This window comes from Anolis sagrei, chromosome 3 (assembly GCF_037176765.1).
Source record: "Anolis sagrei isolate rAnoSag1 chromosome 3, rAnoSag1.mat, whole genome shotgun sequence".
Taxonomy (NCBI): domain Eukaryota; kingdom Metazoa; phylum Chordata; class Lepidosauria; order Squamata; family Dactyloidae; genus Anolis; species Anolis sagrei.
The window spans coordinates 8,353,637-8,367,226 of NC_090023.1; the positions used below are offsets into that span (position 1 = coordinate 8,353,637).

At 46.0% G+C, this 13,590-nt stretch overlaps 1 protein-coding gene across 2 annotated transcripts in view; it reads right to left on the reverse strand.

Moving 5' to 3' along the window:
* WNT11 (Wnt family member 11) overlaps positions 1-13,590 on the reverse strand; it is an 89,304-nt gene that overhangs the window by 24,391 nt on the left and 51,323 nt on the right. For both annotated transcript variants that reach the window (XM_060771248.2, XM_067466465.1), the window contains exon 3: positions 1,175-1,410. In XM_060771248.2, coding sequence (XP_060627231.1) covers positions 1,175-1,410 — 236 coding nt within the window. The remainder of the gene's footprint in view (positions 1-1,174; positions 1,411-13,590) is intronic.

Genomic DNA, 13,590 nt, shown 5'->3' on the forward strand with positions numbered 1-13,590 from the left:
CGTTCTCAGCCCTAGGGCGACTCACGGCGGTGTACAACATATAAAAGCACTTTACAATAAGGCAATTACACAAACAACAACAACATCACTATTAATACTACAATTACACTAAATCATTCACGACGCCTCATCGTAGAATCACAATCCAATCTCGTTTTCCATATTCCGTTCCAATCATCATTGCCAATTGTCGAAGCACTTAATCAAACGCCTTCTCAAAGAACCACGTCTTTAGTTTCTTACAGAATGTCATGAGGGAGGGCGCCTGTCTGATGTCTACAGGGAGGGTGCTCCATAGCCGGGGGGCCACCACTGAGAAGGCCCTATCCCTCGTCCCCGCCAGGCGTGCCTGTGAGGCAGGCGGGATCGAGAGAAGGGCCTCCCCAGACGATCTCAAAGTCCTCGTGGGCTCATAGGCCGAGATGCGGTTTGACAGGTATTTTGACAGGTATCCTTGCAGACGGTTTGACAGGTATCCTTGCAGACGGCCAGTTCTCTCACACCAGAAGTGACTTGCAGTTTCTGAAGTCGCTTCTGACACGACAAAAAAAAAGCCTTCAACAATACAAAAAGCAAGAGAGCAAATAGTTCTGGAGGTGTGGATCCGCTCTAGTCCTTTGGGAGTAATACCCCTTACATGCACCCACAACATTGCTGAATCCTGAATAATGTATTAATTCCTCCATGGAAACAGTTTAGCATTCATACTTGATGTAGAGACACATGTTCATTTCAAGTTTGCAGAAGCAGATGTGTGCATGTGGTATCCCTGAGCATGGGAGTACATGTGCATTGCATGGATTTGCACTGACACATTTGGTCACACAGTATTGTCACTCACTAAGAAACTGGTATGAACACAACCACTGCACATAAAGTGCAGTGAGAGTAAAGTTGTGATCTGACCTTCAAATTGCTTGTGGAAACCCTGTGGAATTCAGTGGGTTTTCTTAGGTAAGGAATTAATCAGAGGTGGTTTTGCCAGTTCCTTCCTTTCAAAGACATAATTTTGGCCCAGATTGGAGCATATTTTTCATAGATATGGGGGTCCTACTATAATTTACAGCACCTGGGATTGGTTGGTGGTCTCCTATGACAATAATGTGTCACAACACACAGTTTGGAAAACCTTTTTAAAGGGTATTCTGGAGCCTTCGGGGTATTTCTTGTTTACCTCTCTCCAAATCTAGCAGGTAGTTAGGAGCCAATTCGATGGAGGAGCAATTCCACCGCATGTCGGAGAAGGTTTTGCGGCAGGTCTTGATCACCTCCCGTGCTGCCTGGATGATGGTTTGCATGAGCTCCAAGTTGCTGCGGCACAGTTGCACTTGGGAAACCACCAGCCCTTCCAACTGCTTGCAATGCTGCGTCTGGTTTAAGGCGAGAGCGGAAGGGGTTTTGAACAAGGCTCTGCAAAAGGAAAAGGTGGAAAGAACACAGGCATCATTAGCAATCTTGACTGACCCAAAAAGGAACTTGGTATTTTTATAAATGCCCAAATTGTACTTTTATAATCGTGCTAAGAGGGTCAGAATTTTAAAAATACTGGAAGGGTTTGGTTAGCATTGACCTTGAGCTTTGGAGTTGTAGTTCATCTAAATCCAAAGAGCACTGTGGACTCAAACAATGATGGATCTGGACCAAACTTGGCACAAATCCTCAATATGCCCAAATGTGAACACTGGTGGAGTTTGGGGGCATGTTGTTATTGTTCATTCGTTCAGTCGTCTCCGACTATTTGTGACCTCATGGACAAGCCCACGCCAGAGCTCCCTGTCGGCCGTCACCACCCCCAGCTCCTTCAAGGTGAGTCCAGGGGGAATAGGCCTTGACATTTGGTAGTTGTAGTTGCTGGGATTTATAGTTCACCTACAACCAAAGAGCATTCTGAACCCCATCAACGATGGAATTGGGCCAAAATTCCTACACAGACCCCCACCTCCATGACCAACAGAAAATACTGTGTTTTTTGATGGTCTTTGGTGACCACTCTGACACTATGCTCACGACTGCCCCCCCCCCCCCGGGGTCCCAACCCTCAGGTTGAGAAATGCTGGTCTAGACTGAGGGAAGTCATCGTTCCTTCCACTCTATTCTGCTATCATCAGACCTGATATGGAACAAAACTATGTCTAGTTTTTGGCACCATGATTCAAAAACCAGTTGACTAATCAAAACATGTCCAGAGAAGGTCTGAAAACTATGAATACCTCTGAGGAGTAGCTTAGAGAGCTGAATATGTTTACTCTGGACCACGGAAGATTAAGAGGAGAGATGTTAGCCATGTTTAAGAGGATGTAACTGCTACGCTAGTGACCAGAACATGAAGCAATGGATTCAAACTTTAGGATAAGAGATTCCATCTAAACTTTAGGCTGTATGATAACTGCCTGAGAATCTGGTGGAGTCTCTGTCAGTTTATAAACAGAGGGTGGATGGCCATCTGTCAGGAATGTTTTGATTGTGTCTTCCTGTCTGATTCAGAGTTATTTGATTCCCATGGTTTACTAATCTATATAAATAAAAATGTAATGTCCGTTTGTGGGATTAACATAACTCAAAAACCACTGGACGAATTGACACCAAATTTGGACAAAAGACACCTAACAACCCAATGTATGTCCTTCACTAAAAAAATGATTTTGTAATTTGGGAGTTGTAGTTGCTGGGATTTATAGTTCACCTACAATCAAAGAGCATTCTGAACCTCACCAATGATGGAATTGAACCAAACATGGCATCACAGGACTCCCATGACCAACAGAAAACACTGGAAGGGTTTGGTGAGTATTGACCTTGAGTTTGGGAGTTGTAGTTCACCTACATCCAGAGAGCACTGTGGACTCAAACAATAATCGATCTGGACCAAACTTGCCACGAATATTCCATTTGCCCAAATATGAACACAGATGGAGTTTGGGGGAAATAGTTACTGGGATTTGTAGTTCACCTACAATCAAAGAGCATTCTGAACCCCACCAATGACAGATTTGGGGCAAACTTCCCACACTGAACTCCCATGACCAATTGAAAATACTTAAGGCCATCCAGTCCAACTCTCTTCACCAGAGCAAGAAAACATAATCAAAGCCCTCCCAACAAAGAGCCATCCAGCCATAGATATAGATAGATATATATGATTCACACACACACATGTAGTATCCTAGATTTGAAAGGGACACCTAAAGAAGGGCAATGATATGTTGCATGTTCCAGAGTGGGCAAACCAGACAATCACCACATTAACACTGACAAAGAAATAGCAAGAAATAGTGTTTATCCACAAGCATCAAGACATTACATATATTAGAAACCAACACTTTCTCATGACTTTATTTTCCAGATCACCAGACTGGGACACAGCAACGCCTGGCAGGGGATGGCTAGTATATATTATGAGGTTAATCCTTGTTGGATTTGTTGGAATGCAATCTCATAGGTTGCCACAGCTAATCACGTTCAACAAGACTATGGGAAAATGAAGCCAGGTTTTAAGACGGCAACAAGGAAGGAAGGAAATAAACACCTGTGGCCAGTTGGGTACCTAGCAAATATTTCATTGTGATCCAATGCAGTTGAACATGGCTGGCCCTGAAAGCGCTACTTTTGAAGCCGGTCTCAAAAATGAGAAACAATGCTGCCAAATCTCGTTCCAGGTTCTTTCCTGACCCGAATCCAAAGGACTGAACGCATCTCATTTCTCATAAGTCTCTTCTGAGGTCAAAAACATATTTACTGATTTATTTCTTAAAGCACAATTCACCCTTACCATCCCTTCTCCAAGTAACTATTGGCCAAGGACCTACAAAACAAACCCCAAAGCAATGCAATGTGAAATGAAATGATGTATAGCACCGCTTTTTGGCAGTACTGAAAATGCCTCAGCTGCCATTACATAGAATCATAGAATCATAGAATCAAAGAGTTGGAAGAGACCTCATGGGCCATCCAGTCCAACCCCTTTCTGCCAAGAAGCAGGAATATTGCATTCAAATCACCCCTGACAAATGGCCATCCAGCCTCTGCTTAAAAGCTTCCAAAGAAGGAGCCTCCACCACACTCCGGGGCAGAGAGTTCCACTGCTGAACGGCTCTCACAGTCAGGAAGTTCTTCCTCATGTTCAGATGGAATCTCCTCTCTTGTAGTTTGAAGCCATTGCTCCGCGTCCTAGTCTCCAAGGAAGCAGAAAACAAGCTTGCTCCCTCCTCCCTGTGGCTTCCTCTCACATATTTATACATGGCTATTATGTCTCCTCTCAGCCTTCTCTTCTTCAGGCTAAACATGCCCAGCTCCTTAAGCCGCTCCTCATAGGGCTTGTTCTCCAGACCCTTGATCATTTTAGTCGCCCTCCTCTGGACACATTCCAGCTTGTCAATATCTCTCTTGAATTGTGGTGCCCAGAATTGGACACAATATGCCAAGTCAATATTAGTATTTTTATGTTGCAGAAGGCAAGTGACTTGCGTTCATAACAAAATGTAAACCCTGGTTTTCAGCCATGTTTTCTGCACGACATGGATATATCAGTTTTACACCACTTATAGAATCAAAGAGTTGGAAGAGACCTCATGGGCCATCCAGTCCAACCCCATTCTGCCAAGAAGCAGGAATATTGCATTCAAAGCACCCCTGACAGATGGCCATCCAGCCTCTGTTCAAAAGCTTCCAAAGAAGGAGCCTCCACCACATTTAACTGACATGATGGAATTCTTTGATTTGTAGCTTGACCAGAGTTTAGAATTTTCTGTAGTCTTGTCTACACAGATATAGTAAAGCTTTTATGTCCTGCACCAAACTATAAATCACAAGGTTCATAGTAGAGACCCTTTTGATTTAAATTGTATCAAAGTGTTACAACTGTGCAGTGTGGATAAACCTCAGATCTCACAGGCTGGATCAGTGTAAACCCATATGAAGCAGTTCAATGCAGTAAAAAATACATTATATGGGTTTTCCCCAGGCATGGGCAAACTTTGGTCCTCCAGGTATTTTGGACTTCAACTCCCACAATTCTTAACAGCCAACCAGCTGTTAGGAATTGTAGGTCTTGAAGTCCAAAACACCTGGAGGGCCAAAGTTTTTCCATGCATGGTCTACACTGACCGCAGTTTCTTTTTTTTCTTTTTTTTTTAATTTTTTTTATTGATTTATCACAATTATTACATACTGTTGCATTTTATACATCAACCTCTTTAACATGTTGTTTTGTTGTTTTGCTTTGACATTTCCTCCCCTTTTCTCTTTTTTTTCCCCCTTTTTTCACCTCTGTGCTCCCCTCCACCCGTCTCAAGCCACATTTTTTACATTTCATCTGTCCAAAATTTCATTTCTTCTTGTGACGGTAATTTTCCTTCCTTATTTTTAAATCCATTTACCACAAATTTACCCCATATAGCATCAAAATCACTTTGTTTCCATATACCTTTTTTAACCTTTAATATACATGTCAGTTTATCATTTAATGCCATTTTCCATGCTTCCTTGTACCACTCCTCTATTCGTATATTCATTTCTTTTTTCCAATTCCTTGCTATGAGCAGTCTTGCTATAGTTAGTAAGTTTGTTATCGCTTCTTTATCCTCCTTTTTCAGTTGCTTATTGGTATATAATGATAATAAGGCTATACTAGGACTTTTGTCTATTTTAATATTCATTATGCTTTCTATTTCTCTAAATACTTTCTCCCAAAAATTATTTACATATTTACATTGCCACCACATATGTATATATGTTCCTGGTTCTTTACATCCTCTCCAACAATTTGTTGAATTGTTTTTATTCATATATGCTATTCTTACTGGTGTTAAGTACCACTTCCATATTAACTTGTAATAATTTTCTTTAACACGTATCGATAGGTTTTTTAAATGTCTTTGTCCCCATAACTGTTGCCACTCTATTTCACTTATTTTTATCCCTAAATCCTCTTCCCAAATCTCCTTAAGGGTACTCTTTTTCGTTTTCCCATCCTTCATTTCAATTAGTATCTTATAGATTTTGCTAATTATACCTCTCAAGTTTTCGTGCTCTTCTACTGCCCTTCCCTTCTGTATTATTTGTTCAAATTGATTGAGTTGGTTTCCGTTTCTATTATTTTTTTTCCAGTTTATTAACCATTGTTCTAGTTGTATACAATGAAACCATGATAATTTTATTTCTTTAAACTCTTCCAACATCATTTCCCTCTTCATTTCCGCCTTCATCCAATCCCCTATTCTATCTAAATTTATTTCCCTTACCTTTTTATCCATTGCTTTTTTTAAATTTTTTGGGAATTTCTTTTCCATCACTATTGGGGTTATAATTGATCCTTCCTTTATTAACCTCCCCTTGTATTTATTCCATACTTTCAGTATGTTGCTCAGCATTGGGTTTCTAATTTCCCTCAGTTCTTTTCTAGTAAGTTGTTTAAAAAATATATTCCAAGTTTCATCTTCCACTTTTCCTGATTCATTACTAAGCCAATCTATTCCCTCTTTTTTAACCATTCCTTCTATGACCAAATTTAATCTACTTGCTTCATAATATTTTTTTATATTAGGTAGTGCTAGTCCACCCTCCTTTTGCGATCTATACCATAACTGTTTATTTAGCCTATTTCTTTTACTTCCATTGCAGTACTTATTAATCATTTGTTGCCATCTATTTAGCTGTTCTTCTGTAATTTGAAGTGGTAACATTCTAAATATAAAATTTATCTTTGGAAGTATTTTCATTTTTACTAATGCTATTCTTCCAAACCAGGATAAATGTATACCTTCGTACTCTATTAACTTTTTCTGAACTTCTTTTCTTAAAGTTACTACATTTACTTCCTCTATCTCTTTTAAATCCTTAGTTATTATTACTCCCAAGTATTTTAATTTATTCTTAATTCTTATTCCCATTTTTCTCTGCTCTATAAATTTTTTTTCTTCTTCTCTTGTATAATTGAGTAGCATCATTTCTGACTTATTCCAATTAACTTGTAATCCCGTTGCACCAATTAATTCCTCCATTTCTCCTCCATCCGGATCCTTTTCCTCCTCCTCCTTCCGGTCTCTTTCTTGTCTTCTTACTATTCCAAGCTCCTCCAGTAATTGATAACCTTGTTCCAGTGAATCTATTCTGTATCTCTTGCCTTTCCATTGGAACTTAAGAAAGATAGGGTATCCCCAGGTATACAAAATTCCAGCTTTCATTAACTGAATCGTGATAGGTTTCATTGAGTATCTCCAATTCTTGGTTTCTGGGCAGTAGTCGTTAAATATCTCCAATTTTGAATCACCCATCTTTAGGTAATCAGGATTCTTCTTAAGTATTTTCATCAGGTCTTCCTTCTTTGCAAAATTGTGGAATCGAATTATTATATTTCTGGGTGTTATTTTATTTCTTCCAGCCGGGAGGCGATGAGCTCTCTCTATATCCAATTCTGACCAGTTCAATACCGGCGTAATCTTTTGCAGCCACTTCAGGATTTCAGCTTTCAGGTCTTCTTTTTTATTTATTATTTATTATTTATTTATTTATTTATTTTTTGCATTTATTGACCGCCCCTCTCAGCCCGAGGGCGACTCGGGGCGGTGAACAGCAACAAAAAGCACAGCATACAAAAGATTTAGACAGTACAAACCAGACAATACAACAGAACACATACTTATACTAAAAATCCGCTTCGTCGAGTCCTGGGGTCATAGCCAATTTCGTAATCCTAGTCCATTCCAGTGTCATTCAAAGTACTCTCAATTGAAGGCCTGCTCGAAGAGCCATGTCTTCAGGCCTCTACGAAAGGCCAACAAGGAGGGCGCCTGTCTAACTTCAACAGGGAGGGTGTTCCACAGCCGGGGGGCCACCACCGAGAAGGCCCGCTCTCTCGTTCCCGCCAGACGTGCCTGTGAGGCAGGCGGGACCGAGAGAAGGGCCTCCCCGGATGATCTCAAGGCCCTCGTGGGCTCATAGGCCGAGATGCGGTCTGCAAGGTATTTTGGGCCGGAACCGTTTAGGGCTTTGTAGGATAATACCAGCACCTTAAATTGGGCCCGGTAGCGAATCGGCAGCCAGTGGAGCTGGGCCAGCAGGGGCGTTGTATGCTCTCTGCGTCCCGCTCCCGTTAACACCATGGCTGCCGCGCGTTGGACTAGCTGAAGCTTCCGGGCCGTCTTCAAGGGCAGCCCCACGTAGAGAGCGTTGCAGTAGTCGAGGCGGGATGTGACCAAAGCGTGTACCACCGTGGCCAAGTCAGACTTCCCAAGGTACGGGCGCAGCTGGCGCACGAGCCGGAGCTGTGCAAATGCTCCCCTGGTCACCGCTGAAACCTGGGGCTCCAGGCTCAACGATGAGTCCAGGGTCACACCCAAGCTGCGAACCTGCGCCTTCAAGGGGAGTGCGACCCCATCCAGCACAGGCTGTAACCCTATACCCTGTTCGGCCTTGCGACTGACCAGGAGTACCTCTGTCTTGTCTGGATTTAATTTCAGTTTGTTCGCCCTCATCCAGACCATTACAGCGGCCAGGCACCGGTTCAGGACTTCGACGGCCTCCTTAGTAGCAGGTGGAAAGGAGTGACAGAGTTGGACATCATCTGCGTACAGGTGACACCTCACCCCGAAACTCCGGATGATCTCACCCAGCGGCTTCATGTAGATGTTAAACAGCAAGGGGGACAGGATGGAGCCCTGAGGAACGCCACAGATCAATGGCTGTGGCGCTGAACAGGAGTCCCCCAGCAACACCTTCTGAGTACGACCCTCCAGAAATGACTGGAGCCACTGCAGAGCAGTGCCCCCAAGACCCATCCCTGCAAGGCGCCCCAGAAGAATACCGTGGTCGACGGTATCGAAGGCCGCTGAGAGGTCCAGGAGCACCAACAGGGACACACTCCCCCTGTCTAGCTCCCGGCGCAGATCATCCACTAAGGCGACCAAGACCGTCTCGGTACCATGTCCCGGTCTGAAACCAGACTGTGCCGGATCCAGAATATCCGTGTCTCTCAAGAATACCTGGAGTTGTGAGGCCACCACGCTTTCCATGACTTTGCCCAAGAAGGGAAGATTGGAAACAGGCCGAAAGTTGTCCAATTTAGTGGGGTCGAGTGATGGTTTCTTCAACAGCGGCTTTACAATAGCCTGTTTTAGGCTCGCTGGAATCTTGCCTTCCCGGAGGGAGGCATTAACCACCACCGTTACCCACTCGGCCAATCCCCCTCTGGCCTCTTTCAGAAGCCAGGATGGGCAGGGGTCTAGGATGGACATTCCTCCAAGTATCTTGTCCACATCCTCGGGTTTCACAAACTGAAAAGAATCCAACAAAATCGGACAAGCAGGTGCTTGTGTCACATTCACAGAGACTGCATCTAATGCGGCGTCCAGCCCAGCGCGGATCAAAGCGACTTTGTCTGCAAAGAACCGAGCAAATGCTTCACAGCGTGCTGCCGAGTTGTCAGGGCTCCCACCTGAAGTTGGGGGAGTTAAAAGACCTCTGACAACCCGAAACAGCTCCGCCGGACGGTTTTTTGCAGACGCAATAGTGGCCGCAAAGAAAGTTTTCTTTGCGGCTTTTATTGCCGCGGCATATGCCCTTAAAAAGGACACAAACCGTGTTCGGTTTGGCTCGCTTGGGTCTGAGCGCCACACGCTCTCTAGAACCCTCTTCTTTCGCTTCATCGCTGCCAGCTCCTCAGTAAACCAAGGGGCTGGTTTAGCTCGGTTACTCGAGAGGGGACGTTCCGGAGCGATCTTGTCAATAGCCCTGGTCATCTCCCCATTCCAGAGAGCGACCAAGGCCTCGACATGATCACCTACCGCGGTGGCGGGAAACTCCCCAAGAGCCGTCAGGAATCCATTTGGATCCATTAGCCTCCTGGGGCGGACCATCCTAATGGGTCCTCCACCCTTGCGGAGGTTAGGGGGCGCAGTGAGTCTAAATCTAATCAGGAAGTGGTCGGACCATGGCAACGGAGAGCTAGACAACTCCTCCACCCCGCCACCTTGCTCCCATCCCTGACAGAAAACCAAGTCCAATGTGTGTCCAGCACAGTGGGTGGGGCCAGTTATTTGTTGGGACAGCCCCATGGTTGCCATGGCGGACATGAAGTCCTGAGCCGCACCTGTGAGGGTTGCCTCGGCGTGGATGTTGAAGTCCCCCAGCACAAGGAGCCGTTGGGACTCCACCGCCAGGCTCGAGACCACCCCCGCTAGCTCAGGTAGGGAGACTGTAGTGCAGCGAGGTGGACGGTACACTAGCAGAATCCCTATTCTGTCCCGGTCACCCACCCTCAGGTGGACGCATTCGAAATTTGTGGTCTGCGGGATGGGAGTCCTGACTAGATGGATGGAATCTCTATAGACCACTGCGACACCGCCTCCCCGTCCTCCGGCTCTTGGTTGGTGTTGCACGGAGAAACCTGGGGGACAAAGCTGGGAGAGGTTTACGCCCCCCGCTTCATCCAACCAGGTCTCCGTGATGCACGCCAGGTCTGCCCGCTCCTCCAGGATTAAATCCTGGATCCAAGATGTCTTTCCGTTGACAGACCTGGCGTTCAACAACACCACCTTCAAGCCAGAGGGCCCGCTCACCTGGTTACACCAATTTACCTTCGGAGACCGATTGGGAATAGTTAATTTGGATAAGCGGTCCGAATTAAGCCGAATTCGAGGTCTCCGTCTCCCGCATCTCCTCCTTCCCACCACGACCTCTATGGGGGCCCCACGGCTAGTGGAACACCTCCCCCCCTCCATGCCGCAGTTCCGAGCCATACGGTCCCGTTCTTCTACACTTGTTGTTAGGCTTAAAGGTTCTTGCCAACATCCTCTCTCTCCCTTCTCCCCCCTCCCCACCACATCTTCACTCATAGGCTCCCGCTCCCCACCTCTTCTGCCCCCTCCGTTACAAAAAAGCAGCAAGAACAATACACAAATGGGGGCAGGGGACCACATGGGTAGCAGCAATACAGATGGTAATTGATGGTAATTGATGTTCGGATTGCTACACTAGAACAGTTCAATAAAGTGCTTAGAATTGGGAGCAGTTCGTCAGTTAGCGTAATGATCGTAATTAGCTAGCAGCCGCACACATTCACAGAGACATCTTAATAAAGTGCAAGGTCTAAAGTCGCATTAATAAAGTGCAAATCTCGGCAAGGTGCTAGGTCTAAAGTGCTCTCCTAATGATAGTAAAGTGCGGCATAGAGGGTCGGGGAAGGGGGCGTAAGTGCTGGTGCAGTCTGGCATCGAGGCGGGCGCCTAAGTGCTCTATCTTATTACAGATGGCCAATGACAATAATGGTTGTCCGGAATGGACTGGTTGGAATTATAACTCCTATTATAGATGGTAGTGATGGTGATTAATTAAATCTAGCCATGACCCCAGAGTATTTAGACGGGTTGTAAGCCAGCGGATGGGCTTCCGGAGTTGGTAACTCGGGGGTGGGGCAGCACAGATGGAACAGACAACACTTTTGCTCAGTAGTTAACAGCGAAATAACAGCGAGGGAGCCAGCTTGAAGACCTCCCCCACAAAACCCCCAGCGAACGGCTGGTAAAGGTTCACACAGTTGTCTGCGCAGGCGAAGCCCCCAGTCAAAGCGGGGTCGCCCAGCGATGGAAGGTTCAGCGGTAGAGGTGGGCTCGCCAGAGATGGAAAGACTCAGCGGCCCAACAGCGGCCCAGCAATCCAGCGGGGCCCAGTAGCGATGATTCTCCCACCAGCAGTTGCGGAGGTCAGGGCATCAAGTCTCCAAGCGGCCTACCAAGCGGTCTCCAAGCGGCCTTCGATGCTGGCGGGCCGACTTACCCAAGGATGGGAGGTGGGTGGGTGGGCTTCGGTCGCCCCTAGAGAGCTCGCTGTAAGCTCGTCCGACGGTGGAATCCTCAGCTTGGTGCCCCTGCAGCGGCGGCGGTGGTCTTGCCCGGAGCGGCCCAACGGGACCCTGGCCTCTGTGCCAACGGGGGGGGGGGGCGGGCTCGCCTGGGCGGTCCTCGCAGCGATGGCTTGGCCTCCTTGGTCTCCTTGGGGCGTCTGCCCTCGGCGTTCGGCCTCCCCTTCGGCCTGGTAGCAGTAGCGGCGATGGTTTGGCCTCCTCGGCCCTTCGGAGGCGTCGGCGTCCCCTTTTCGGGCCTTCCCGGTGGCGACCGCGGTCCGGCGGCCTAGCGGCGGCCCCAGCCAGGCCCCAGCGTTAGTCTCCTCCCCGGCGGTGCCGGCGGAGGCCAGGCAGCGGCGGCGGCCTAGCGGTGGCCCCAGCCGGGCCCCGGCGTTAGTCTCCTCCCCGGCGGTGCCTTCTGGATAATTTGTTCCCTTCTGGATAATTTTTAATTATTGCATTATTCCTTCTTTGATTGTCTTGCATATAAACAAACTTTCTTTCCATATCTGAAAGTCTATTTTCATTTTGTTGTGTTTGCCGTTTAAGTACAAGTTGTTCCTGTTTGTTTTTTTCAATTTCTGCTTTATTCGTTTGTATTTCTCCATGTATTGTTTTCAAGGTTTCTTGTATTGCCTGGAATTTTTTATCTGAACTTTTTCGTTCCATATCTAATTCTGATTTCATTTCTTTAGCACTGGTCAGGATATCTTGTTTTAATAGCTGAGTCTCACTTTTGATCAGATCTGCTATTTTATTTAACATTTGACTATTGCTCATTTCTTTCTCTGATTTCCCCAGTTCTTCCCTCTCACTTCTTCCTTCTGATCCAACTGGTTTTGCAGTTAGACATGGCATTGATGTTGAAGCTCCGCTCCCTGATTGGGGAGGGGTCCGTTTTAGCTGATTTCCCTTTTGAAGGGGAGGGCTGCGTCTAACTGCACTCATGTCTTTAGAAAGCTGAGGAGCCTGGGGAGCTTCAAGATTTTCCAACCTGTTCAATCCAGTAAGCCTTACAAGCCTTGCAAGAGATCTGTCCGAGGGCTTGGTACGTTCCCACAGAGGGTTTTTTGGAGTCTCTCTTGGTGTGTCTTTCCCTTGGTGTGTCTTCCTACTCCTACTCATTCAGTCCATTCAATCATTCAGCACAGTCCAAAAATTTCCAACCAGATATGTCTGTATCACTTGCAGCTTTTCCCTTATACCGAAGGGTTTGCTTTAACTGATAATAATAACTCACTCCTTCTTCATAGGAAAGGCATGCTTTTGATCATTGCTTTGGACATTGCTTTTGCCTTCCAAATCATTTAATTCAGTCTCTCCAAAAGTTTTTCTTTAAGTAGGAAAGCTTATGACGCACTTGAATTAATAGGTTAGTTTCACTTTCGGCCGGAGCGTCCAGCCAACTATCCAGAGTTCATAAATCAAAAGCAATTAAACGGTAGTAATTTACCTTTAGACTCCTCTTTTTTCAGCTCCTTAGACACACCACACTTTCACCTCTTTTCCAGTCCATAAAGAGAAATCCTTGATCCATTTATCACTGCATTCTGATCTTTTTGCACGGGAGCTACCAGGGAGACGTCTTCTACTCGACCATGATGGCTCCTCCCCCCCTGACCGCAGTTTCAAACTGCATTATATAGCAATATGGATCCTGCCAACCTCTCTGTTGAGCTCAGCAGCAAGATGCTGGGGATGCTGGGGATTCCGTCTCAGAGGATGAGGGGAATGATGGATTTTTCGCTGAGTCT